The sequence below is a fragment of the Triturus cristatus genome, chromosome 1_2, assembly GCF_964204655.1.
Source record: "Triturus cristatus chromosome 1_2, aTriCri1.1, whole genome shotgun sequence".
NCBI lineage: Eukaryota > Metazoa > Chordata > Amphibia > Caudata > Salamandridae > Triturus > Triturus cristatus.
This window is the reverse complement of record NC_140580.1, coordinates 701,974,273-702,002,200: the sequence shown is the minus strand read 5'-3', so window position 1 is coordinate 702,002,200 and position 27,928 is coordinate 701,974,273. Positions and strand designations below refer to the sequence as shown.

Sequence of the window (27,928 nt, the reverse complement as noted above, 5' to 3'; positions counted from 1 at the left end):
GATGCAGTTGAGCTTGCAAGTACCTATCATCTTTTTCCTGTTCATAGTAGGGAGTGAGCTGTGTAGGTGGACTTGAAACCAGAATCAGACCCAGCAAAAACTTAAATGCAACCCGCACTGCAGGAGGCCGCAGCTAGAGTAAGTGGAAGGGCGTACATGGCGAAGTCATGCACCCCACCCAGCTCAGAAAGTGGACCCCTGGACAGTGGCGCCTAGCAAAACAAAATGGAGGGCGCGAAGGTGGACAACTCACCACTCATTTGGGAGCTCCACAAGTGCAGCACTGTTCATGAGCAGGAAAAGGAAGGATTTCCTTCCTGCTTGTGGAACTCAACTCCCAGCAATCCTGGAGCTGCTTTCATGCTGTGAAAGTAGCTCTAGGAGTAATGGGAGCAGACTCACCCAGTGCCCATTTTGAGACTGTGGGTCTGTGCCAGCAATCCCCAGGCTGTTACACAGCCTGGGGATTGCTTGGTCTACGGTGTGCATGTCGGGCTGGCTGTCGCAAGATGGCGGCCAATCCATCATGCACACAGTACACAAGTGCTGTAATCCTGCATTATCAGGATTCAGGCCACCCCCACCCTTGCGCTGTACACAGGTCAGGTAATTGCCATGCCATTTTATTTATTTGTGTCTGCCTGTGCGCTCGTAGCAGGCGTGGCGCTGCTCCTCCGCTCCTGAAGCGGCAATCTACTGGGAAAAATGCCAGGGTGGTCTGTGTCATGCAATTATTTGAATGAGAAGAGCCGGTGGTTGTTAATTATTATTTTTCTAGGAGGACTTAGGTTTGAGATTGGCTGTCTGGATTCAGTATAATCTTCACCTAGTGTGAGACTTTTTGACTGGAAGGATGGCGAAGAGTGGAACCAGCCTGGAGCATAGTGAACTAGTTGGGCAATAGGTATGGAGTTTATGTTGGAGGAACAGTGTTTCATTACTGTGGGCATCTCGACGTTTGATGCACATTGCAACAGAAAGCTGGTATAAAGATGGAGGTCTGGTGAAATGGGAATCCAGATATTTAGATTGAGGAGCTATCTGGCAATGCATTCTGGGTCCTCTGTAGTCTGTGAAGGAAGTAGATAGGGTCTGCAATGTATAGAATGGTCTAGAAGGAAACGCAGTCAGGCATCTGACATAGTGACAGTCATGGGTGCCAATATGATGAGGCACAGTGACGGTGCTCGGCGTGGCCTTATAGCAGTTATGGGAGTGGCATTATGCTGGGCTCGATATTCAGTAGTACAACCCTGTCAATCATGATGGCCAGCCCAATATGTGAATGTCAGGCCAATATCTCACTGCCAGGACAATATCTGGCTGCTAGGCCAATATCTAACTGTCAGGCTAATATCTGGCTGCCAGGCCAATATCTGACTGCCAGGCCAATATCTGACTGCCAGGCTAATATCTGGCTGCTAGGCCAATATCTGACTGCCAGGCCAATAATTGACTGCCAGGCCAATATCTGACTGCCAGGCCAATATATGGCTGCTCGGCCAATATCTGACTAATAGGCCAATATCTGACTGTAAGCCCAATAGCTGCATGCAGACAACAAGGCAACTTAAAAGAAGTTTGACATGTCTTTAAATAGCTGCTGAAACTGACGCGCTCATGTATTTGCTCTACAATGCTGTTCTCAGATGGATACGTTGCTGTATTGTAAAAGGCTGTAAAACCTCATGGGTACACAGTTCAAATAAATGTGGAAAGATATCACTTGCAATTGTCATTTTCACAGTACACCAAACAATACAGATAAATACTGATAAGTTAAAGATATGTACCAACGAACTGATAAACAAATACCCATAAACCAACAGCTGTAATTATAACCTGGGCCTCCCGGTTCTGCAACAGTTATTTTCCCAAGAGCTTACATCTCATCCTTTGCTGTCACCACACGTTGAATTTATTTATTCAACAAAAAAGGAACCAAACTGTTTTCAAATCATAAAATGATCCTAGAAGGCATAGAAGAATTCTGTAGAATTAGCAACACAATAAGAAAACAAACAATATAAACGAAAATGGCTAACTAAACAGGGACATACTAATTTATAGAACTAATGAAAGGCATGCTAGTGAATCATTTTGGCAATAGTCCAGAAACACAATGGGGCCATTCCTGTTTGGGCTTGCCTCTGTATTTCTCTTCATGGAGTTGATAAATGCAATTGCAGTATGGCTAACAAATGTAAGGGCATGCATGCAGGAAATGGGTGCCTACATCAGCACGTTGTTTAGAATCTTCGTAAGTGCCAGATGAACATGCGTGAAATCGACCAAAGATTTCCAGGCCCAGGCTGGTGGCACCAAACTCAAAACCTGTGCATTGTCCGATTTGCAGATGCAAGGACTGGTGTTATGTTCATTTGCACTGCTCACCTCTTTTTTCTTCACATACACCTTATCGCCATGACACCTTGTCCCCGTGATAAGAAACCCCTCATCCTACACCCACTGCAAACATATGGAACTTAAGACACTTTTCCTTACTGCTCCAATGACTAATGCTGATTTGTGTTGGTGTAACTTTGAAAGTGCAAATGTTGTGGCCCATTGCAATAGATGTTTGTGAATACCGATGAAGTTATGACTTTCCTAATTAGCTAGCAAGTCTGAAAACCAGTGTACTCACCAGCGGCGGGATCTCTGAAATAGAACTAGAACCTGCTATCAGAGGTGTTATGATCTCTTAATAGAAACAGAAGACAGCTCGAACACCCAGAGTCCTCCAGTCTGGCCCATTCCATGCTTTCCAAAACACAAACCAATCAGCCTCACTCTTATTTTCTTGTTACTTTTAATTCCCTGTCTCAGTTCGTAAACTTTTTAAATTGCGTTGCAGTTGCTAAATTAGAATTCTCTATGATGTGGTTATTAGATATATTTACAAAGGGGACATTCTGTATGATGTTTACTCTAAGCCCATCTCCCACCTGGATCCATATCTCCATACGAGGTCCTTGACTCTTGATACAATACTATTGAAAGGGTCTCCAGAAGGGGGCACAGTAAGCATTTGAGGCCTCCACAAAAAGGGCTGTACACCCAGCTCCGTTACAAGTAAAGGTGCAGGCCCCAGGCCCTGAGATTTCCATGGCCCCACTGTTCATCAACATTTACTTATAGATTTAAATTACAAGAAAACTTGCTGTCTTCAATAGAAATGAGGCGGCTTGTGAGGCCAAATCACTAGATGCCGGCAGACACCATGCTTTCTCTTTCCCTAGACCCTGAACCAATCCCCAGGTGATGGACTAAGAAACCACCATTTCCTCACCATTTTCACGAAAGACACTGCCACCCAGAAAATTTCTCACACTCCTCAACTCAACCAACATCACATTCGAGACTTAGAGGAGCCTTATGCACTCTCACATGATTTCTAGTTTAGCACTATGCCGGCCTGCTTGCAAGTGGGCCCCGGTCCATTATTGTCACAATGATCTCTTGTTAAGACTGCGCTCTCCTTTGCAAAAACCTTTGGGAAAACTCCCATAGTTGCCAATTTGACCCATCTGAAGTCTAGGCATGATGCTTTTTAGGTCTCGCCTGACCCAGCGCATGCGCTGGTCTGGCGAGACTTATTGAGAGGGCTCCAAAAAGTGCTACCAGGCCAGCCTAGAGCTACAGTGCATGTGCACGGGCGTGCGCATCGCGCTTGACCACGATTACTTTCACTTTCGCAGCCGCTTTGATGTTTGATTGCGATCACTTTCACTTTCGCGGCCGCACGGCAAAGCCAATAGGTCTCGCTTTTGGGACCTTATAAGTATTTAGTTATGCAACTGTTGCATGGCTGAACACTTATAAGGTCCCAAAGGCGAGACCTATTGGCTATGCCAATGCTTGTTTTATTTTGAGAGCAGTGTTGGTTGGGCTGTTGACCCCAAACTGTCCCCTACTTTAACATCTCTAAGACTCTCTGCATTCGGAAGTACCCGGTCCAAAACTGCCTCACAACGAGTAGAATCATCTCTTACCCGCAGTGCGCAGCTACGGATATCAACGCCCCTATTAGCAAAAGCAGCTGCGATGCTCCACTCTGCATCCGCCAGATAAAAGTACCCCATCAGCAGTAGGTCCCCTTTAACAGCTGTCTTGTGCATGATTTCAAAATAAATCCTTATCCAATAGCTACCCATGAAATGGAGCTCTGTGCATCACACAGTTGACTCATTGGTGTGATAAAACTGGCAGGCTTTAGAATAATGAACCTCAGGGGTCGTAAATACAAACACTTTTAATGTTATGATGAGTAAATAAAATAGAGGAAAGATTCTTATTCCCTACAATTGTTTCAGAGAGGTCGCTTATTGGATGACATTTTTTTCCAAAGTATCCCTGGCTTGGATTATGACTTTGGTCTAAGACTTGTTTCCTGGGTATTGAAGGCGAAACTGAAATCCCCTTTTATCATTTGCATATTCACACGTCAAGCTCGTGTTTTTTTCTGCAGTGGCTTTTCTTGACCGAGAGCTACAAAGGATAGGCTGAACAATCACAGGGCCTGTTTCACTTCCACTCTCAGAGGCGTAGCTTTAATGAGGCGGGGGGGGGGGGGGGGGGGGGGGGGTTGTTTCGGGTATTTTCTGGTAAATAGTTGGGTATTGGTTCTGATATAAAGAGTTATTGTCAGGTTTCACCTGGAATTGTTACATACACACAGCCAAAAATGCATACATTCTCTGTTTTGCAAATCATAAAATGTTGGTTATTTTACAAACTATTGCGTTTTCTCTCGCTTAGTACCACTACCAATCCGCGTTTGTCTGACTTTCCACTGCCCCTTTAGCCCCTCTCATGAGTCCTGCTTGTTGTATAATGCATTTTAACATTGTATGTCAGTGATTGTTGGAAAATCTGATTCCATCCCCCCCCCCCATCTTACTGACCAAGCTACGCTCCTGCCACTCTGGACTGTGGTTGATGTTTCTTGTCTTTGTTTTTTACCTCAAGACTGTGCGTGAAGGTACTCTCACACTAACAGTGCTGCGAGGCCACAACAGTGCAGAACACACGCTATACAAGTCTTTACATTACAACATAAAATATTAACATGACATACTTCAATGGAAGTAGCGCATCAAACACATCTATGATTTTTGTTAAGGGCTGGATGTAGCCACATTTTGCTTCCTCCCACCACAGAATACACCACAGGACACAGGATCAGACCACCTCTGCCATTGGCTACATGACTGAGAATGATGGCATTTGCATGTGGCAAAATGTGCACATCCTTACAGTAAATGGTTCCCTTCATTGCCAGGGACTAGTGGTGCAATGTGTGCTTTTACATAAAAAATATTTTGGCTTTTAGACAATGCTTGTTTTACTTGGGCAAGGGTCTGGCAGAAACCCATTACTGTGTGTCAAGTCTTTATAGGAAAACCAGTCACAAAGAAAATAAGCATTGACAAAGCCAAAAAGTCAGCATTCCACATCAGACCTATTGGTTTTGCCAGTGCTTGTTTAATCTGGATTCTGCTCTCCCACCTGCCTGTCTTTAGCATGCTGAAGCATGCACGGTTAGTTGGAAGGTGCATGTGGATAGAGTGCTGCTCATCCAGACAGAGTTTGGAAAGAAGAGTGAGGTTGTGAGCAGTGCTGCAGATTGATGCAGAGCCTACCCGTGCAATTACTAGGAAGAGCTTCAGGCAAGAGGAGTGAATCTTTTGAGATGTCTTTTTTGGACTAAAAATGGTAGGTTGGGTACAATACCGCCTCACTTTTCCTATTACTGGCTACAAGAACTAGGGGCTGATTACGAGTTTGGCGTCCAACGACCCGCTGAATCTGTGGTGGCGGTCGATGGACTGTCAGACTGGTTGGTGGCCCACACACAGTATTACGATTATGGCAGTGGAACCGCCACAGGCCTGCCGCAACCGACGGGGATCATGGATCCCATGGTGGCGGTGTAGCGTGAGAGGCCCTAATATGCTCGTGGCACCGCTGAGCATAATAGGAGTTTCCTCACTACCGCGTTTTCATTGAGGTGAGGCCGCCATGGAAACTGTGATGGTGAGGAAACAAAGGGGGCCCTAAGAGACCCTTGTTTCCTCAGGGTCATGGCGTGCCTGGCCCCCCCTGTGTGCATTCCCTCCCTTTCCTGCAAGGCATGGACTGTGTTCCCATTGCGTGCCTTTTTAATGGGCACCGCCGCGGGACTGCCAAAGCACCGCCATCCAGACATGAGGAAACTCGTAATCTGGCGGGCGGTGTCAGTATGGCTTTGGCGGTGGTGGAGTGGGATGCTGGCGTGACGGCCCTCTACCACACCACCAAAGTAGCAATTAGGCCATTAGTAATCTGCACTTTCATCACCGGTGGTGATGTGAACCCCCCTCCAGCAGCTTGAGCGAGGGAAGGGAGGATGCTACGGGACCCACAGAGCACTTTGCGCCAAACTGAGAAGAGCTGGCTTGGCCCCCAAGTAAAACCGCAATACAAATTCCATGAAAGGCAACACAGTCTTGGCTTGCATCTCCGAAGTCTTGCTTTGTTTTAATAGCATGCCATAGGCGCTGGAAAGTAGGGCGATTCTGTAGCACGCCCAAAACAACCATGCTTGAGTTCCGAAGGTAAATGAGCAATGACCAAGATGGTAAATGTTAGTTTTATCCTGTCAAGTTTGCTGTACATTTAAAGACAGAGGTCAAATGTCAGACTAGTACTGACAAATTGATGTTTTTTCTTTGAACTTGCAGCTTGGTGTTTACTTTTCTTTGACTGCAGAGAGGATTTCGAAAAGTGAAGCCCTTGGCAATCTAGCTGGTGCAAAGGAAAGGCTGTAGGGGCATATTTACCAGGAAACTGTCAGAGCGTGGCATTAAGTCAAGAAGGCTAAAGGAAAACGGGATACATTTAAAAAAGAAAAATGAAACGTTTCTGTTGGGACCACTGCCTTCTCTTAAAAAAAGGGATGCAACATGAGGGGGATGACAGATAAACAAATCACTGTCCTGAAGTTATTAGTAACTGATCACAAGTAATACTATTAGAAACAGACTCTGTAACTGTACCACGCTTCTGACAGACTAACATTTCACTGCCCCCTCTTTCTTTTTAACTAACACACATTCAGTGTCTGCACAGGAATAACACCTTTATACTTTTAGTTAATTTGTGATTATCTTGTGCAGTATAAATTTTAATTACTTTCAGTGAGATCCACTAGCTGTTACAGACACAGGGCCTGGTTTAGAGCTTGGCAGACTGTTTACTCGTCACAAAAGTGACAAATATCCCCTCCGCATTATTACAAGTGCCATAGGATATAATCCGACTGAAATAGATATAAATATATATTAATATATACATATGCATATATTTGTGACGTAGAAACCTGCCCACCAAACTCTTAACCGGGAACTAAATGTGACATTGAGACATCTGCAGCAGCCAACTATCTCACCCCTGAGTTCGGGCATTACTCTACATGCTACAATAAGGCTGAAGAAACTAAAAAATAATAAAAAAAAGTTTGAATAATGTTGTTTTTCACAATAAGCTTCCTGCTGGATTTGCAGTGCTCCATGGCCTTGAGCCTGCCACTCACAGGGTTTGGATGCGCGTGCTGGCCTCTAATTGTATTGTTAATTACAAGCATTTAGATTGTCAAGAGAGCCTCGTTTAGTGGCTTGTGGGTAATAAAGCCTTCTCTTTTATAGAGGAAGGGGTGTCATTGGAAGTGCCAGGGGCTAAAGTATAGGGTTTGTCTTTTCTTCTGAAAATAGCCAGTAGCTGTATTTTTATCTTCCGCCCCTTGTCCCACCTCCCTTTTGGTATCCGGTGCAAGTAAGACCTTTGTGTTTGTTGACAGGGATCAGAAGACTTTAATCCACATGAGATAGACTCTTCTCTTTGGCTGTTTCCTAGAATAGCCTAAACTCTTTCATGACTCGGGTTGTTCGGCTCTCTGTGTCTTCATCCGCAGTCTGTTTAGAAGGGCTCATTCTGTAGTCAACGAAAAAGGATTAGTCATTACTTTTAATTATATCGGCGCTTAATTTGCATAATTATAAGCGCATGCGCCAAAGGTTTTTCACAGGAACCCACCACTGGCGCTGCCACAGCTGGGGTTGCAAAATACCATGGCTGCCCACTATGTTTTCTACATCATGCCTCTCTCTTACTGTAAGAGAAAAACCTTTGGCGCATGTGCTTATAATTATCCAAATTAAGCGCCAATATCAATTAAAAGTAATCAGCGGTGGCCCGTGCAGGTAAGAGCGGTGGGCCGGGATTTCGACAGACGACAACGAGGGAAAATTAATTATTAATTTAATTTTCCCTCATCATCTGTCAAAATCCCCCACCTCACCGGGCCCCACCGCCCCACCCATCTTACCTGCTTACCTGCAAGGACCGAGGCTGTTCTTACACCACACTACACCCCATCTTTATCTCGCTCTTCCAGGACGTTTTCACACCTGCTTTCTCCCTTTGTCATTGTTCTAACCTGGTGTCTTCCACCTTCTATCTGCCTTTCTCTCTCCTGCTCTGGGTCAAAGTCTGAGGTTAAAAACTAAGCGCAAGTCTCCAGAAATGAGTGCTGGTGACCACCACCTGCAACCACTGGCACAAATTAAGCACTGGTTAGTATCTGTAGTAAATTATACAATGTTTCCATTCTCTGACAGACTGCAGCCCCTTTGATACACTTTCTCTATGAGCCAGTTGTATGTGTGAAAGCAGACACTATTTGAGGGATCTCAAACCTAACCCTCTGTGGGAGCGACCTCCTACTAAGGGTGGACCAATGCTGCGTATTCTACCATTTATATGTTCACTTGTCATGGGATTGCTATTGAAGGCACAGTTATTGGTGGAGACTCTGAAACACAGAATAAACACAGAATGAAGCAGTACAGAGAGCAGCAGTTATTATGCTGGGCAGTGTGATGTTCTGACCTACAACGTCCATACCCCATCTTTGCAAGTTCATCATACAATTACAATGCTGTGACATTCATTCGGTTGACCCCAAGGTTATATAGGTTCGAATCCTGATGTGTCTCTGAAATGAGAACCAACCAGTTGAGTAAAAGTAAGCATCTGTTGTCTGTCAGAAGTGGAGAAACCTCCGAGGGACTGGATGAGCCCCCCGTTTATCCGCCTGTCATGCAATGTTATGTTGCTTTACTTGTCAATAATGTCAGTAAGAGACGCGCACCCCCATCACCGACCTGGAATTAAAGCAGTTTAAATCATCAGAGCAGTGCGCAGTTTTTCTGGTTATTTCAGCTGTTGAGACTGTGATGCCAGGGTGTTTGCAGTCCTGTGCATGTTCAAATTCAGTTCCCTGCATGAAGTAAGAAGGCGTTCCGGGCTGGACTGGCTGCATGGGGGCAAGGAGAATAAATAGATATGCTGGGGACCAGGGTCAAGGCCAGACTGGGGACCCAAAAGCAACCCTAGCAGAAATGCTCAAACCAGTTCCATCCCTTCAACTCCTTGAGCGATCTCTCTTACCATCCATCCGTCTTCTCTTGCTGCAGATTTATATAGTGCAAACTCGACCAGAAGGTATTGGAGCGCTTTACATGAGCACCAGTTACGTCACACACGTACACATTCATTATTTGGTAGGCGTGGGAAGATTTAGTGATTTGCCTAGAATCACAGGATGTTGAGCCGACGCCGAGGCTCGAACTCGGTTCCCTAGCTCGGCAGCTTTAGCTGTAAGGCTACATCTCTCTCCCTTTCTTTCCTCGATCTCTTTGATTGTTTTCTCTCTACCTTCCTCCTTTCTACTTCTCTCTCTTCAAGCCTCCCTGTACCTACTGCAATTAAACTCGGGAAACTAGGGAAAGTAACATTGGCACCGGGGACGGCCCTGAGCTTTCAAAGCTGCCCTCCAACCCACTGAGGAGATGGCCGGTGGAATAAAAGTCCTGTCTGACCATGATCAGAATGTTTCTTTTAAGGGTCTATAGACAGAGGCATCATCAGATATTCAACATGGCAAACATCCGCGAAGGAACGTACACAATTGGTTTATAGACATGTGAATAGCTTGCCTTCCAATTACTCGTGTAGATGGTTGACCTCACTCGCTTCACTCACTCAGTCCAACGCAGGGTTGGAATGAGGACACTTTCCAGGGCTGCTTTTAGCTGCCTGTCCACCAGTGCTTAATTTGAGCCAGTGGTTTCTGGTGCTCAGCGCCGGTACTTAATTGTCAGCACCGCCACTTGGGACAGCCTGCCACAATTTGGCACTGTCTAGGTAATTTTGAGATGACCACAACAACAGTTAATTATTAATGCTATATTTAAAAAAAAATGACTTATTACCTGCTGCCCAAGCCATTCTTATAGCTTTGGGGGCCTGAAATAGTCCGAACCCTCACACTTATAGGAGGGTGATGGTTAGTAGATGTGATGTTACTATCAGTGGCCGCATATCAGGGCAGTGTGTGGTGCAAGCTGCAGTGGCCTCCTGATGAGAGCCCTGGCACTTGTTTTTACAAATTAAGCACTGCTGTCCACCACTCTCTGTTATGCTGTCTCTATTGAGAACCACACCAAAAGGTTGTCCTTGTAAATGGAGAATACGGACGGCGCTTCCAACAGTTAATTGTGGAATTACTATCCAGGGACATTTCTGCAGCATGACGCGCAGTTAAGTGGAAACCCCTAAATAGACCATAAGAAATATTTACAGTACTCACTTTTACAGGGTGTATGAAGAGTGACAAGGAGCGTTCCAGGCAAACAATAGACCTCCCACTGCCCAGTAATATAAACCAGCTCCACTTAAAGAGATTGTAGGTAATGATCTCTTCAGCAGTTTTATGAAAAATGTAAACATATGGCTTTCTACATCCCAGAAGACTCTCTCAGTGTTACAGACAGTGGCCACCCTTGGCGCCAAACTAAGGTGGATTTATCTCTATGGCTCCAGATGTTATGACACCACATTTATAAACATTTGCACTCTATGTGCACTCACCAAAATGAATTTTCTGTTTAACACATGACTGATGCCCAAGTTAGATCTGAAGGCTAACACCTTTCCTTTGAAGGAGCCACACGGCGAAATATATTTTAGTCTAAAGGAAGCTCTAAATGCGCCTCTCATTGGACAGGGATTCAGTGACTGGGTAGTGTGAGACCACAGCCCATCCCTGATGTCATCCTTCGAGTCCCAAAAAGTGTGAGAAGACCAGGGCTGGACTGGCCATAATGGGCACCGGGCATTTTGCCGGTGGGCCGGAAGGATGGGGGCCGGTTTTGACTCATGGGGGCCGGTTTTGTTGCCAGGTGCCGGTTTTGCAGCAGGTCTGCTTAATCATCCTCCTGTAACAAAAGCGTCAGCAGTCCACTAACACCCCCTCCCCCTTCACAGTAGTAGCACCCCCACCTGACCCCCCCCCTCCCCTGGGCTGATCGAGTGGACGTATCTGTTCTCAGTCCGCCGTGGAGAGGACCCGCGGGTTCAGACAGCTGGTGCATGTGCTTGGCTAAGGAACTATTGAGGCAATGTAACCATTCAAATGCCTCTAAATCAGATCCCCTTGCCCTAAATTAATAATACTGAAATACTGAATCAATGCAAGTTTGTGCCAAATAAATGTGTTCCCCTTAACATAATGCAGGTTATCCCTGAATGCTGTGCTACCCAGCATAAGACTTAACTGCATTACAAAGAACTGTCTCTAGTGCCCTTGAGTTAATGTATATTAGAACATTGGAATGTTGGGAGCTCCGTTGAAGACCATGGAGTGCTCCCTGCTTCTACGGACCGGTTAAGGCCCGCAGAGCAACATTCCAATGTTTTACAAAGGCCTCTCAGAGCTTCAAGGAGCCTTTGTTTTATTTGTTAGAACATTCTGCCCTCTAGTGGCAGAATGTTCTAATAGACCTATAGCCCTTCGTAGCAGGGCTATACCAGCTATTAAAGTCCCGCTCCCTTGTTAAAGACCCTCGCCTTCGGCTCTGGCCTTTAACGCAGGAGCGTGCCTTTAATAGCCGGTAGCGGGCTATAAGGCTATATTACAGAGCTAAAATCAGAGGTCTTTAAATGTAATGCATTTTGGAGCTGTCCACCCAGATTGCTCTCCTTCCATACTTTCATGTAGATGTGTTCAGAGGTGCAAAGCTGTCCTGTAATGAGAAACATTCAGCACAATCAATGCCATAATACAGAGTGAATTGAGAGAGTTCCTTCCCTAATGTCACCATTGACTCTGTTCATGGAAATAAATTCTTCCCCTCAAAGAGATGATTTTAATCTGATTATTCCAAACCTTTATGCAAACACTGTATGCTTTAATAATCATGTGTGTGTTATTGTCCCCATTTGTGATTTTATATGACGGTAAACGCCTACACAGGCCTGGGTTTAATGTGTCTATATGTGGCATAACTGAAGTTAATGAAATAAGATTTCTCTGAGGTTATATATTTTGGAATATATGTTCTGACTATCACTAATACTACTAAATCTACATTCTCTTGCTTGCAGGATGCCCAGAAAGTTACCAACACTGGGGGTAACCAGAGCGACCCAGACTACAAACCCACAGATGAGAAGGATGAGGTTGTACTTAATGCGGAAGTGGGCTGGATGACCTCGGTGAAAGACTGGGCAGGCGTGATGATATCGGCTCAGACCTTAACCGGGAGGGTCCTGGTAAGCCTTATTTCTCAGTTGTATGGAATCAGTTTACCTGAAGGCAGGTTCAGTGGCGTTGGAAGGGGTGTGCGCTGGGTGCAGGCCGCCCCTGGTGTCACCTCCGAGGGGGGTGACAAAATGGCAAAAAAAAATCTTTTAAACACCTATATTTGGCATTTTGTCAAGCCGGGTACTGAGGGGGTGACAAAATGGCAAAAATATGTGTTTTAAATATATTTTTGCCATTTTGTCAAGCCGGGGAGTGATAAGAAATTTTCTGCACCGGGTACCACCTCACCTTGCTACGCCATGGGGCAGGTTGCCTTTAAATAGTCGTTCAGTGGCACTGTTTGTAACTAAAGATGTCTGGAACATTTACTAAACCCTCCCTAGTGACTGTAGATCAATACTTTCAAGTGTGGGGCATTCATATTTCATGTCCATCGAATACTTAGTCTTTCTGTCGATCTGAATGACACGTGATCCTATGCCATCCATCTACCACTTAAATAGCTGCATAAGTGAGATCAGTACTGATGGTTGAGACAACCCTGATTTGAATTATTCCACACACCTAGCACAGGCGGAATGGTTCGGGGACTTGTATTTTGATGTCGCCTCAAATACCCGGATCATCGTCAAAAACTGCGTACCCTAAATGGGAATACCGCTGATCATCCTAAACAGGTTCCTGGAAAACTGGCAAAATAATTCTATTAACCATTATCCAGCTACATTTGTGCATGGTTGAGTAACACATAATTTCATGCCATCTCTAATTAGGCTGGTTGTGGAGTTCTCAATGGTACTGCGGTCATCATGTTATGATATCGGATTGGTGTTGCAAATGAGTATACATTTGATCACACGCGGTCCTTCCCCTTTACAAGCACATAATCTGCCTGTATTCCTTTCTTATTTCAGGTTTCTTCTCCTACGAACCTTGTCACACTGCAAAATATAATGTAACTTGTGCATCTGATAGTATGGGTGGGGAAGTTGTGTATAAATATCAGTTACTCAACAGAATAAATTGTGTTTACTAGCATATCACATTATCTCTCTGTGGCTTAACTTCAACATCTACCAACATCTGAGTTTTAAAAAATAGGATAACTCAAGTGATGAGCCTTAAAGTACCACATGATATGTTTCATATATATATATTTCTGTGCAATCCCCCTTTCACGCTCATTGATAAAACATTGGTACACATGGTTTTTCTCAGCACACCCTGAACGACAATGATTGTGCTGTGTTTTTGACTTTACTTTTAATGGGAGACTTGCAGGACTGGACAGGAAACCAAAATCAGTTCTGACAAAATCTTTCAAAACAGCCTCCCACTGTAGACTTAATGTAGCCATTGGGGCATGCTTGGGTCATGGCAGTCCACGCAGCTCTGAAAGCATCCCTCTTGGCAGTAGGCTACCCGGAAAAATGTTAGAGGGTAAGAATGGCCAGTCTGCAGGGCCAGACTGGCTGTAACGGGCCCCAGGTATTTCCCCTGTGGGGCGGAGGGGTGGGGGGCGGTTTTCTTGCCGCGGGGGCTGGTTTTGTGATTGTGGGCCGGTTTTGCTGTAGTGCCGTAATATCGGCACCAGTAACAAAGGCGGGAGCGGTGCTTTTTACTAGCTCCAAGGGCCGGTCGAGCAGCAACCTGCCAGGGCTGGTTGCTGTTCACAGTCTGGCCCTGGTAACTTGTCTTTGAAAGAGTTTAGTTCTAAAGAGATTAGAATTATTAACTTCATACTGCATGTTCCAAAAGGGTGAAGTGGTGGGGCTTACTCTTACTTGGACTTTTGATGTATTAACATGATCGATTACTGGATGCATGTCTTCCGAAGAGAGGGCTATTAATCCAAAGCGCCCAAAATGCAAAGATTGAAGTTAACTTCACCTCCATTGTGCTATGGCTCTATTGTTTTCTGAAGTCGCTTAAGCTCTTGTAAAATGTTGTGAAGGTTACCCCCCCCCCTGTCAAAGACTTGTAAATCCCTTTGCACTCAAAAGGAGCCAGCAGAGCTAGTTGGCAAGTATGCCAAAGTAGTTCTGGCTGAGCTATCTTTATGAGACCGAAAGTGTCACTCAGAATGGGGGCATTCGCCATGCGTAAGAGGCTTATAAGTGTTCCCAGATGGACTGAGAGGTGAGACATCCTCTGGATGAAGGACAATTGCCTGCTACTGAATTGGCCCAAGACCAAGATTCTTCTTGACAGGGCCTTTATCAGGTGTGACCAAACAATTGTACTTGTCAACTGAATTGGGAACAGCCCCAACACCAATGAGGAGAGCACAAATCTTGGAGTCTGGTTTGATTCAGACCTCTTCTTCAACCAGCAGGCCACACGAATCATAAAGAGTACCAACTACTAGAACTACAAATCCATTCCTTTAAACTGATCATTGCATCAAAATCATAAGAACACTTGCACTGTCCCTTCTGGACATCAGCAATGCAGTCTGTATCAGACACCTAAGAATGACATACAGAAACTCCAGAGAATTCAGAATCAAGCAGTGAGACACTGGTTAATTCCAAGGGAAGTTGTTAATATCTCCCCAGGCCTGACCGAACTCCATTGGCTTCCTGTGACAAAATAATTGAATTTAGAGGTTCAATGCATTGTATGGTGTATACGACTTTCAAGGGCAAAGGCCCAGAATATATGTGCCAGCCATCCTCTCCTCCAGTACAGCCCTAGCCACAGCATCAGTTCAGGCACTGAAAAGAAGGAATGACAAACCAAATTCAGAAGTATAAACCTTCAGAGTTCAGATGGTCGCCTCGGGAATTTTTGAGACCCTTGACTCAGTGACCTTCACAAGTTGACAGTGTTCCCAGTTTAAGGAGGTTTTTCATACCCCAGCTAGGCACCTACAGAACCTAACTAATACCCTCTAAATATGGACTGAACCAACTTTCCATCTTCAGGATATCTCAAGACCATCACCCATCAAGAACTAAAACCATTCAACTATATTGGCCAGGTGCAAACTATTCTGGGGAGTCCACTGGCCCATAGTTCAGCAACACCCACGCTGTGACAAGACTTAAGGCAATAATTTAGCATGCTCAGTAAGAAAGAAAAAAAAAGAAAGAAAGAAGGGAGGGAGGGAGAAAAGGAGGATGGAAGGAATAAAGGAAGGAAAAAATTATGGAAGGAAAGTGAGAGAGGAAGGAAGAAAGGAAAGTAAGAGAGGTAGGAATGAATGAAGGTGATGGAGGAACGAAGGAAGTGAGGGAGGAAGGAAGGAAGGAAGTGAAGGAGAAAGAAAGGAAGGATGTGCGGAAGAAGGAAGGAAAGGAGGAAGGAAGGAAGGAAGGAAGGAAGTGAGGGAGGAAGGAAAGAAGGAATGAAGGAAGGAATGAAGGAAAGTGAGGGAGGAAGGAAGGAATGAAAGTGGGGAGGAAGGAAGGAAGGATGGAGAGAAAGGAAAGAAAGAATAAAAGTGAGGGAGGAAGTAAGAAAAATGAAAAGAAAGGAAGTGAAGACGAAAAAAGGTCGAATTTGGATTGCTACAACTTTTACCTATTTATCTTTGCCTGGTCACAACACTCTCATTTTAATCTGACATTAATCACCCATTAGTACTACAAGTGTATTTAAATTCACTGTTAACCAACCTCAACCATCGCGGGTCAAATGTTCTCGTAGGTCCTAAGAGACGCTTATGTGCATCATGACATTCAGGATGTTATAAAGGAGTGTAAAGACCTCAGCCAGGTATTGATCTTAAAATAATAGGACTCAGCTCTTTGCTTTCATGTCATATTTAAATACTGGAACACTGGGCTGCTTCATATAAGTAGACAGAATCTATTTACTTATAAATTGTAATTCGAAATATTCACTGAAATACAGAATTTTGATTTGTTACTTAAGCAGATAACAATACTGGTCTATCAACAAATTCCAGAGAAAAGCTTTACTTGAAAAATATGTAAGTAGTGCCATGTTCTCTTGTTTAAAAATGTATTTGTTGTCATTAGGGTTCCTATTTCCTTTTCTCAATTTGCTATGTATGTTATGTTAGGGTTTTTTTTAGGGCACACTAATACCAGTAAGGCGTCTTGACACTAGGGTCCCGGAAAACAGAGCACAATGAGGAGAAAAACTGCAAGAGAAGCAATAGTCCTAGGGAATAAACAGCGAGAAAGCTCTAAAGAAGTAAGGAATAAGGTTCTGGAGTTGAAAAGTCAGGTTTTTAAGTTCTTCCTGAATTTCAGAAGATTGGGTTGAGAACATAGATCAGGGGTCTCCAACCTTTTCTTTTGTGAAAGCTACTTCTGCTCAAGGGAAGACTTGCAGAGCTACTAGCATATTTTATCTCTGTAATATAGTGACAAAACGTGTTCATATTACACTATGATCGCCATAAACAGGAATACCAATAGTGACCAATAAGCATTCCAGGCAAGGTGACCAATTGAAATGCCAGGAAAATGTTAATTCATATTAAAAGCCTCCACCGAGTAATGAATTAAAATTCGAATCTTCACATGCCTTGTGGCACCAAGGACATTACCATAGCAGTAAGTCTCCTCAACTCACACTCTACGGTCAATAGGCTTTCAAATTTAATGTGGTTTAGAATTGCAATATTTTGTCTTTGTTAGCATATTAGTTATTAAAAATGCACATATTTTCCCATCAAATACCACCTTTTTGGCAAGCAAACTCAATTTTCCAGAACAAAACCTTTTTCAGAAAAATAAAAATTTTGTCTTCAAAAAAGAGTTTTCATGAAAAAAATAAATACAAACCGCCCAAACATAAATACATCATTTTCATCGAGCACTACCATGTAAAAGTTCCTCACATGGACAAATTCAGCTTCAAATACTCCGGTATTACAATCATAGACCATAAGTGGTCACCATAACACAAAGAATGCCTGTGTTATGCTAATATTAAAACCACAATTATCCCAAGGATACCACTATGCTAAGACTGGACGCCAGACCATCCAGGGTCCCCATCCTATACCAGTCATGGGCATTATTATGCAAGAAGCTGTCACCATTCTGCCAGAGATGGCTAAAAGTATGCTGGTCATGCTCTTAATATGTGAATTGTGGTAGCCAGTATAGTCTAGCTTGACAAAAGGTGACCAAGGACGGCCATTATTATGCTATTGCCACTATTATGCCATGCACTGACACAATCGCACCAAAGATAAAACCCTTGACATTAGATGTGGCTTCCGAGAAACAACACTGTTTATTCGGAAGGGGCACAATGTCAGACAGGCACACACATAAATAAATGCAGATAAATCTCTTAATTTTCTCTACCCTGCATCCATATCCTGCTCTTATCAGCTTCTGGGCTAATCATGCTTCCAACTAACACATTTTCACTCTGGTACTTGCAGTCACACAGTTTGATTGGCCAGCACTGGTAACTGCTGGCACTCTTCTTTGTTGGTGCATTGTTTGCACATGTGGTGCAACTGATAGACCAGTGCATATAACATGGTCAATCTCGTTGTGACTTAGTTAGATTTAAAGTGGATACAGATGGTCATTTGGCAGACCCCATAAGCCAAGACAGTGCATGTTTGAGTGTTATCATAAGACCCTGTCATTGATTTGGCTGGTCGTCACTCTAACGGTCTTGAAATGAGCTGCTTTGTTTAATGTACACAGTCTGCGATTGGCTTAGCTTCACCTCTGAGAGCTACTTTGAGGATGCTGGTGAGCTACCAGTAGCTCCCGAGCTACTCGTTGGAGACCCCTGACATAGATGATTAGGCAACGAATTCCACTATCTTGCTGCAGAGTAGGAAAAACTTCTTCCGCCCCCAATGGGATTTTCTTATTCTGGGTACCTGTACTTTGTTTGCAGTACTAGACTGTAAAGTACGAGAGTGGGACTACCACTAAGTTATGTTCGAATTTGTTTAAGTATTTCTTGATAACAAAGAGAAACAAACAAAACTAATTTCATAGAGATAGGGTAGTCCTAACATACCCACTTGTCCTATATCTAACAGTGATACGAATTTCCTTTGATCGGGAGATGTTCTAACAGTTTTCTTTCAAAGACCTCTTCAAAGGAGCTCTTCGTGACCTTGATATGGAATGGCCTCGAACGCTACATATCCAGGCAACAGGGAGCATAGCAGGAATGTTACTTAGGAAATGGGCCAAACAGGAATACAAAGATTGCTTATGTGTCAAATTGGTTCTTCTGTTTTATCACCAATTAGGAAGATAGGAATATGAAAGACATGGAGAATAGTGAAAGCAAACAATTTTTTCCAATGTAGCTTCAAAACTTCATCGCTTATGTTCCATCACTAACTAAATATACAAGCGGTATATAAAGAAGTATGATTGGAGGCATATTACGCATATGTTTTAGTATGGTCTCACCTTAGATCTACATACTTTGGTCTCAAACCTTTGATTTATCTGGGCATCAGAAGGCATCTCAGGAAGGAATATCCAACTGGCCATAGGAGTCTTTATAAGGGCACTCCCTCTAGTACGGCAATATTTCATCACCCAATATGTGAAGCAATATCGCCATACCCCGTACGCACAACACTCTCTCATGCCAGAATTCACATTTCCTTGATATGTGAAGCACAATTACAATGCAAACATGCCCATTATCACAGTTGTCATTCCAGAATCCCATATGTAGAACATCACTGTCATGTCGCTAACCAAATTGCCTCAATATGTGCGGCCCACTTCAACGAATGTTTCTGTGCCAGCATGCTACCAACCTCAGCACCCACCTCCTCCTCGTCTTTCCTTATTATTCTATTAACATTGGGTGATGAGGCTGGGGGGCGGAGCAACAAGGGCTGCAACTGTCATACGTGGAACTTCAGGCCCCATCCACTGACAAGTGTACAGAGAGCTAGGCACTCAGCATGTTGGTGAAAGCACTTCCTTCTTCCTCTAAGGCACCACTGTTTTTGACACTGCAGGGAGGAAGAGAGAAGCCTACCTCCCTAGGCTGGTGCTGGGATCACCCATGGATGAAAACTTCACTGCACTTGTGTATGCAGATTGTAGAAAATATGCCTTTTCTACGTGGTCACTCCAGATTTTTGCCTTTTGCTGGACCGTTACCTTTTGCTTGCTTTAGAACTCTGTGCACTATACACCTGCTATAAAGCAGTAACATGCCTGAGCTTCTCTCTTTTTCCATGGTTCCAACCTGAGAATGGTGGTAGGTAGGCTGGTTTTCCCAGAACAGTATCTGCCAGGACAGGTCTGTAGGGTAATGCAGGGCCCTGGCCAGGACTAACTCTTCCCTACAGGGGTACTTCCCCAGAGGAAGGCCATATTCAATCCCCAGATGACCGTTGACTGTATCCCTGACATTAAACCCCCACACATGAGAAAAGATCCAAGAGGGGCGGCTGCCAGGGCTTGTCAAAAGTCCATATTTCTGAGGGCACCATACCTAAGTGGAGGGTATGATTGTACACATGAAAAGTGAGGGGTAGGAGGTGGATGGCATCCACAGTCGGCTGACCAGAGGGTCAGGGGTTACGTGCACTGAGAGGAGGGCATCCCAAGACTAAGGCCACTTCAAACATGGAGGTACTGCACTGCCCACGCTGTCATATAGACAGAGAACAGGCCATGTGCAACAGGCAGAACCTTGTATGGCACCACCAGAGTGTGTCACCCTTGAGGGAGGCTGTGTGCCTACCAAGAAAGCCCTGAACTGCAAGCCTCATGTCGTTGTTGGCCTTGGGCAGAGCTTGGACTGAGTTGGGGACAGAATTCTGACCCACGGAGCAGAATGGTGCACATAAACTTGTTGGCCATAGTGGTACTGTCTACCTAATGCATTGCATCTGTGAGCAAACTATTATTATGGGCCCCAATGGATGAACCAGCATAAGATGCAACCCAGTAGGTTGACAGTACCAGCAGGGGGAAAAAGGGCTTTCCATGGGCAGGGTTACTGGCTATGGCAGATGCTAATAAAGGGCTACAGGTGGGTTCATTGGGGCATATAACAGACAAGTGCCACTGCAGAATTGGTGAATTGTCCATCTTCTATTGCTTAGGTAGGGAAGTTCTTTAAGGGATTGCTTTGACTGTCCTAGCTTTTGGCTGTGGGCGACATGTGTAGGAAATCCACTGTTTTTGCATGGACACCTCAGATATTTTGCCTTTTGTTGGACCCTATATTTCTTCTGGTTTTAGACCTCTGTGCTCTCTTCCCTGATAACCAGTAGTACTAAAAGTGCCTTATTCCTGATTGGCACATTTAACATGCCTGTAAGTCTCCAGTATATGGTGTAAAAATTGCTCCAAGGCACTGTAAGGTAAGTGCCAGCACTTATTGTGCCATCCACGGTGGAGGCAGTGTAAACTAGGTATTTACAGGTAAGTTAAATATGCCAATCAAGGATTAGCCAATTGCGCACACACTTTGAGGGGTCAGAGCACATGCCCTAGGGCCTGGTCAGCAAGGCCCAGTGCACTTCAGAGTAAAAAAACAAAACAACACAGCACCATCACTCCAAAAACTTGGGAGTGGTCCTACAAAAAGAGGCTCTTTCTCACACTCAGGAACAGGACGATCTAGAAAATCAATCAAACAAATATTAGCAATAGTTATTAAAACTCCAATTCACTTGAACTCACATTTTACATAAATATTAAGGAAAAGTACCTTTTAGAAAGGTATGCTTTACCTGTCTAACCTGTCAGAAGGCCAATTAGCATAAGCTTATGCAAGCTCTCCGCCTGTGCTCATCTGTGAATAGGTGTGTAGTAGTCTTCAAATAGGTGTGAAATTCCTTGCAAGAGCAAACAATGGGCTGACCTGAATGTGCATAGACAACTCCTCTGAACATAACCGAGTATGTAAGGTGGCGACTGTAGGCCTCCTTTTAACTGCACAGTGTCAAATGCTACTTGACAGGTCTGTTGAGCCACAAGTATCACTTGGGGCACACTTGAAAGGGCGATGCCAAGACAATTCTTGTGGATACTTGCCTTGTGGCTGAAGGGCCTTGTTTTTTTTGTGCCAGACTTCTGTCTCTGAGTTTTTGTTGGGTACGGTGTCTGGCCTAAAATGGATTTTCATGTTAGATGTGGGAGGACACTACGGTTACATAGTACACTCCCTCCACACACCCCCAGCCCTCAGGGTTCATGTTTAGTGTGGTTGAAGTCCTCCTTCATCTTTGATATGTAAGGCAAATAAGAACATCTGCTAAAGTAGGAAGCTCAAGGCCTGTAAACCTTTACGCCACTGGTTAGGGAGGGGCCATGGATCACCCCTGCCCACTAGCTAGGGCCAAGCATAAATGTGGCATTCCCAAGCCCCCTCTTCAGAACACTTGATGGATTTACGAAAGATCAGAAGAGGACTGCACATTTTTCATGCTGCTTCTATTTAAAGCTTTACAAATTCATATTTCTGGTTCCACCTATTGGATTATTGTAATTTTGGTATAATTTCTTTTTTTTAATTTTACTTTATTCTAATTCATTTTAGGATATCCATTGGTTAGCATTTTTACTTTTTTATTGTGTTGGAACTGTGTGAATACCGTACACAATGTCCTACATTTAGCCTGTCTGCTCTCACGTGAGGTTGAGCCAAGATTAATTTCATGACTTTGATAGTTCATCCTAACAAGGTTTGTGGTTTTTCCTTGAAGTGGGTAGCCATCCAACCCTAATAATATTCCTCTTTCTTATACACATGGTGTGTAGCACTGTTTTAGAGGTGACCTCTTTTTTTCCATGTGAGACAAACATGCTCTTCTAATCGGTACTATTTTGAGTCAGGGGTGTAGCTGCTTGTTTGGGTGCAGCCAATGCTAGGAGTTAAGGCAAGCTTGTTGCCTTGTGTGCTTTCAACGCTGGATAACGGCAGCTCATCAGCCTTTAGAGTAGCTGCCTATTTAGAGTCTGCTTGAAAATGCTAGAAGTGCCAGTCTGCCCAAGCTGTTTACATCTAGAGGTATTTTTCATATAATAACAAAGGCTGAGGGAGGGCAGGATGGGAAAAACATGAATGTGGGGTTATTTTGCTTTAGCTATCTATGTGATGTTGCACAGTTCGATTTCTAGCCCCTAGGTGGCAGCACACTCAGAGATTAGTCAAAGGAAAAAAAGCCTTTGAACAGGAAGTACTAAAGAAAATGTAATTTCCTTTTATTTATACCACGCAACAACTACTGTCTCATCAGCCAAAGCACTGATTTCACTGAAAGCGAGGACACCCTTGAATTGTGGAGGCGTGATTCAGGCCACAGGAAGTCACTGTCGCTGCAGGCAGGCGATTGAGCACTGCTGCTACATTTCTGAATGCTCAGGACCACATGCTTCGCCAGTGGGAGATTTCGGCAGCAGGGGTACCCAGTACAAAAGGTTTCCTGAGATAGGCTAGTTTCCATGGTAACTGTGGTTTCCAAGACACAGTAGCCATATATTTCTACATCCGTCTGTCACTTTTCCATTATTTAAGGACTTACAATTGGCCAACATTCAGCATGTGTAGGTTTTTTGTTTGCTGTTGGTGGTGTGGTTCCACATTTTAAAGTGCCATTCCAGGCTTTAAAAAAGGCAGACACAGTGGAAATAGTGGGGCACCAAATGTATTAGAATCATAGCTTGTAACCCCTTCCTTTCTCTTTGCTGCTCTTCGCATGTAACCCTTATGTGCTACTTGTGTTCCTACGAGTACGTTTTCTCTTTTCCTCGGTTCTTAAAAGCAGATAAAAAATGATTCATTGGTTTTATCTGCTTTGCTTTTTTCTCCACTGCAAATCAACACAGCAGATGAAGCACTTGGGGGAGGAATTACAGGCCCCTTGCAACACTTTTGCGCTGCCGTTGCATTAGCGGCAGCGTACAAAATGTGGCCAGTTTACAACGTGACGTATCTAGGGAGATGTGTCAAGTTGTAAAGCCCTGCGTCACTTTATATTTGCGTCAGGTATAATGTATGCCGGGTGGGCGTTCCTACGCAGGAAAGCCTCGTAAAAGTGGTGCAGTGAAATCATCAAGATTTCACTGCGCCTTCTAGGATGCCATTGCGTCAAAACCTTATGCCTGCTTCAAGCAGTGTAGTTGGAATAGGCCTCAAAATGCATTGCTGGCGTTGCGTCGTGCTTGCAACATGACTCCAGCACTGCATGACTTTTGCCCCAACAGATGCGTCAGAATTTCTAACGCATCTGTCAATCCTTGCATCATGGTGCGCCATATTGTAAATACGGCGCATCCATGGTGGTGCAACGGGTTCTCAGGGTGGCGCAGGGAAAGTGCTGCATCTCTACAGATGTGTCACTTTCTTGTAAATCTGCCTCTAGATTTTTTATTTATCATGCACAATTCCAGTGGGCTTCCTTCATAGCACTAAAGGATGACCAAGTGGGTGCCATGTTTAAAGCTTAGCAACCTTTTTTTGTGTCGAGAAAATAAACTCTCATGTTGGGAGTTTCTTTACTCAATACAAAAATACATGGCCATATATGCATCAAGTTTTCTTCTTACCCATGGGTCCACACCACTTTCTTTCTCCCATTCCAGGCAGGGTATCTGAATGGTGGTTGCCTGCCCTAAATAGGGCAGGATGACTCTCACTATGATCTTGTGGCTTTTTGACAGATGGGTTTACGCTGATGGAGCCAGAAGATTCTCTGCCGTGTAAGCCTGGTACTTCTCCCAACTCAGAATTGAGTGAGGTAATCACAAGTTTGAAGAGGCCGGAGTAAGACTGATTTATAACAACCCTTCTGCTCTACCAAACTCTAAATCAAGCCCAAAGTCACTCATTCATTGGAGCAGCTCAATTTGTATCTGCACCTTCAAAGTCCAATGAATTTTTAGGAACAGCAAGCTTTGGAAAGAAGTCCAACATCTCTACAGCTTTCCTGACGCCACCGTAGTGATTTTAGCCCACCTGGCATTCCCTGAACCCATATGTCCTGTCCAACATGGACAGGATATTAGGCCACCCGGATCGGTGTTTCCACACCATCACCGGAGTCACAGGTGATGAAAACAATGACGTTCGGTGATCAGCTACGTTTTTTCATATCCCTGCTACCAGAAGTCCCACCCTGGCAATTTTGGCTGTAGCGGAAGCAAGAGCAATGCGGTGCTCGACTCCCATCCATAGGTCATGCTTCCGCTATTGGATTTATTCGAGAATCGAAATTACCCCCTCGCTTCAAGGTAAGCCCCGACCGCCAAAACCGCCGTTGCTTTGGTAGCCTCCGCCTCTATATAGAGGTTTTCTAATCACCCAATTCGCTACCCCCCTTTGAACAGGTATCCTCTCGAACCAGGTCTTGCCCCTGCAACTTACTCCTCCCTTCCCCCGTTTTCCGCCTCCAGCCGGTGAGTGTTCTCCTTCTCCCGTTTGGTTTTGGTTTCCCCTCTTCCCGCCCTTCGTACCCTCCGCAACAACCCCTACCCCCCCCCCCTTTCTCGCTCCTTCACTTACGGCACCTTATCTCTCTCCTCAGATTTTGCTTGGATGTTCTTTTCTGACGCCCTGCCTAAATTGATTCGATTATCACAGCGAGTCCCTTTTTGCGCTAGCACTTATTCTGTACGTGCATCAGGTAGGCATTCCTCTCTTCCCCCTAGTTTTTAAATCTTCCATTCCTTTCCCTGTTTCTCTTCCCCGAGCCGCTCTGATACTTCCCTCTCTCCATACAGCACTCATCAAATAGGCCACCCGGTCCTGAAGATGATCCTAACAGGATCGAAACGCCGTCAACCCTTGCTCACCAGCCAAATTGCTTCAGGCGCACCTTGAACTTTGGTTCTCCCAAACATTGAAAATGACAATTTATTGCCTTGAAATAATTTCTGTGTGAACCTTTTTATCCTGTATATATCTTGTATATAATTTACATCACGGTTCTCTTGCGCCGTGCGCTGTGGTGTGTGTTTTTTCACGTTGTCACTTGCGCCGTCACTTCCTGTCACGAGCACTATGTGCACTTTCCTTTGGGGTTGCCTTCGCATTCATGCCTAACAGTGCTGTTACAACTGTCTCTCGCCCTTTGTTCTTTTGTTGTAATGTCTTGTGCATACAAATATAATCAGTCTTAATGAATCCGGCTGAGATATTGTTGTATTTATACTGTACCTACCCAGATCTCAGCCCGGTTTATGGGTTATACTCCTGTGGTTCTTTCCTATGCTTCCGCTACAGCACACTGTCATATGTAGCCCCAACCTGTTTTATTTTCTATTAAACTACTTATGAATCCAACGTGAAGATGAGCAATAGTGAGGTACAATGTAGAAATCACACATCAAAATTTTGGCAAGACATTAAGCAATAAAATAGGATACAAAAAATGTAAGGCTCATTGACGTTATTGAAATGTGGCACAAAGTCTGCTCTGTAGGGATAACATAGAGGCCATTGATTCCGGCATTCTTGGCCTAACGCCAGCACTTGTGAGTTGTACTTCCTATACATCATTAAGAATCATCCCCCACACTGAAAGATGGAAACTGGAATTAAAGCCAAAACATATGCTGCCACAGTGGCACAGTTATTCTTGTGGCATCAAAGTACTGCAGTGAAATTCTGTTCCCATGTCAATCCTCAAAATCATTTTTTAATCACTTCAACACTCTTAAATCTCCTATATTTCCTCCAAACTGCGTTTTCATCCAGAATTGACAATCTTTGAAATAATTTTTAACTTTATTCCGTCATATTGATGTTCTGAAGTTCTTTAAGCTCAAAGTTTGCTTTGGTAGTTGTTTTCACCCCTGGATGACCGTAAAAGGAGTCAGGGCCAGCTCTAGCGCTGGTGGCGCCTTGTGCGGCAGTCACTTTTGGTGCCCCCCACACTCCATGACCGCCTCCTTAGATTCTCTCACCACCACCGGGCAAAAGTGCCCCATCTCTTTCATCTCATAAGATATTGCTGAACGCAGTGCCCCCCTGATGTCGGCTCCCCCTACACAGGTCAGCACCCACTGCGGCCGCACCGGACAAGAAAGAGGTCCTCATTCCTCGGATCCACCCCCTCAGCATGGGACGGCTCCTGGTGGCCGGCCACGCTGGGAGCTGCTCCGACTCCTACCAACCACGCACGCAACCTGGGGTTCATCCTGGACTCCACACTCTCCATGACCAGGCAAGTTAACGCCGTCTCCTCCTCCTGCTTCAACACCCTCTGCATGCTCCGAAAAATTTACAGATGTATCCCCACCGAAACCAGAAGGACGGTCACCCAAGCACTCGTCAACAGCAGGCTGGATTATGGCACGCCCTCTACACAGGAACCACGGCCACACTCCAGAAGAGACTCCAACACATACAAAAACGCCTCTGCATGCCTCATCCTCGGACTCCCTCACCACAGCCACATTACCACCCACCTGAGAGACCTGCACTGGCTCCCGGTCAACAAGAGGATCACCTTCCAGCTCCTCACCCACTCCCACAAAGCACTCCACAACGCCTGACCAGCATACCTTAACAAATGACTATCCTTCTACACCCCGAACCGCCAGCTTCGCTCCGCCGACCTCGCCCTCGCCACCGTCCCACGCATCTGTCGAATGACCACCGGCGGCAGGTCATTCTCCCACCTCGCTGCCAAGATGTGGAACACCCTCCCCGCCTACCTACGGCAGACCCAAGACCTGCTGACCTTCAGGAGAATCCTCAAGACCTGGCTGTTCGACCAGTAGCTGCTCCCCCCAACCCCTTAGCGCCTTGAGACCCTCATGGGTGAGTAGGGCGCCCTACAAATGTCTTGATTGATTGATCTAAAGCCTGCCCTGAAAGGAGTTGTTCAGTATTTAGAACTTCGTAAATTCATGTGTTTTAAAAAAATATATATTTCATACGGTCAGGAATCCCTTGGATTTTGCTTGTTGTCTGTTTAGATTGACAGCAAACAGCATAGCTACAATCTGACGTTCACCAACCTACCCATCTCCATTTTCGGGCTAGCAGTGCTCTAGCCAATCAAAGCTATCCTGCTTCTAAATTATTCGATTTTTATTTCTGTCTCTTGCTGAACGAGAAATGTTTTTTATACTATCGCACTCATTAGAAGAATTCACATTCAAAATGATCTTTATTCATCTATAATGTCAAAAATTGAAACCCCTCATATGCAGGTTAATTTTTCACCTGCTAGAAGAGTTAGGGGTATGCAATGTTACAAAGCTTTATTATTTACAATATCGCCAAATCTTTCGCAAAAATAGCACCATTTTTGACACGTGTCAAGCTCACAAAGGTTAAGAAAGGGGTGGTTTAAAAAAAGGAGGTCTGTGTAGCAGCGATAACATTCCC

The 27,928-nt window shown here is 44.6% G+C and overlaps 1 protein-coding gene across 6 annotated transcripts in view; it reads left to right on the top strand.

Annotated features, from left to right (window-relative positions):
* The window catches only part of KCNMA1 (potassium calcium-activated channel subfamily M alpha 1), a 1,447,720-nt gene that overhangs the window by 327,239 nt on the left and 1,092,553 nt on the right, over positions 1-27,928 (top strand). For all 6 annotated transcript variants that reach the window (XM_085608566.1, XM_085608564.1, XM_085608561.1 and 3 more), the window contains exon 2: positions 12,490-12,657. In XM_085608566.1, the coding sequence (XP_085464692.1) occupies positions 12,490-12,657 (168 nt within the window). The remainder of the gene's footprint in view (positions 1-12,489; positions 12,658-27,928) is intronic.